The following is a 1,153-nucleotide window of genomic DNA, read 5'->3' as shown; positions in this document are numbered from 1 at the left end:
GCTCACCACGCTCACCAGTGCTCACCACGCTCACCAGTGCTCGGCGCCGCTGCTCTTGGCCTGCTCAGCCTCCTGTAGGTGCCGAGTGGCCGCGGCAGCCAGGGCGGCTGCGCTCTCGCCCTGGAAATCCGTGGCCACGGCCTGGGGAGACAGGAGACGGGCTCAGGCGTGTCTGTGCAAAGCAAACCGCTTTAGCTGCAAAGGCGGCTGCGCTGAATGGTCAGTGTTCACACACAGGCGTCCCCGAGGTGCCTGGACACACCCCGGGTGCGGGCCTGAGGGGACGGGTGGCGTCTCTGGCTGCAGGGCCCGCCCTGGGAAAGGCTCACCTGCTACAGGGACCTGGTGTGACCTTCCTCGGGTGCCCAGAAAGCTACAGGGTGAGCCGAATTCACCAGCCACGGGGACAGCCCTCCCACTCAGCAGGGGCCCGTGGCAGCTTCGCAGATCGTGGGCCTAGAGACCCCCGAGCCCTCGTCAGAGCCGGAGACGAGGGCAGCTACTGGGGATGGCCCACTGCACGGCCTCTGACCGCCGGGAGCCGCTGAGTGGATGGGTTGGACATGTCCTGCTCTGACCCAGCAGCAACGACCAGGGAATTCCTGACCCTCCAACTTCACCTGAGATCCTCCCTCACTACCCGGCCCCTGGGACAGAGCCGCCCACCCACTGCCTGCCGGGCGGGGCGTCTCTCCAGGAGGGGAGCTGAGGACGGTGAAGCTGCCAGCCGCGCCGGGCAGCCCTTACCAGCAGCAGGTCCTGCGCGGCGATCCTGACCGTGTAGGAGAAGGTGTCGTCATCCTCGTCCTCCACGAACTGCTGGGGGTTGGCCGTCCACACTTTGATCTGGAAGGACCGGAGGTCGCTGGGGGCTGCCACGCCAGCCACACGCTCCCTCTTTCCACCGTGCACTTGGGGGGACCTCGGCCCTTTGCTCCCTCTTTCCACCGCGCACTCGGGGGGACCTCGGCCCTTTGCTCTCTTGAGTAAAAGCCCAGCATCGAGGCGTTTCTCTTTGGTGTGAGAAGCCTCTGAGAGGTCAGCAGCGAAGGCAACGCCCTTGAGAGACACTTGCTTCAGGCCAGCAGGCCACCAGCTCTGCCTGTCAATCCGCTGTTACCCTTTAAAAAAATCCTCACCTGCCCTGGCTGGT

At 65.4% G+C, this 1,153-nt stretch overlaps 1 protein-coding gene across 1 annotated transcript in view; it reads right to left on the bottom strand.

Annotated features, from left to right (window-relative positions):
* The window catches only part of IPO9 (importin 9), a 21,014-nt gene that overhangs the window by 10,245 nt on the left and 9,616 nt on the right, over nucleotides 1-1,153 (bottom strand). The window contains exons 12-13 of the mRNA XM_015559876.1: nucleotides 748-846; nucleotides 35-141 (exon numbers count right to left, since the gene is read on the bottom strand). Coding sequence (XP_015415362.1) covers nucleotides 35-141; nucleotides 748-846 — 206 coding nt within the window. The remainder of the gene's footprint in view (nucleotides 1-34; nucleotides 142-747; nucleotides 847-1,153) is intronic.

The sequence above is a fragment of the Myotis davidii genome, unplaced genomic scaffold (genome assembly GCF_000327345.1).
Source record: "Myotis davidii unplaced genomic scaffold, ASM32734v1 scaffold1915, whole genome shotgun sequence".
NCBI classification, from domain to species: Eukaryota; Metazoa; Chordata; class Mammalia; order Chiroptera; family Vespertilionidae; genus Myotis; species Myotis davidii.
Note: the sequence above shows the minus strand (reverse complement) of the source record. Positions and strands in the feature narration are given on the sequence as shown.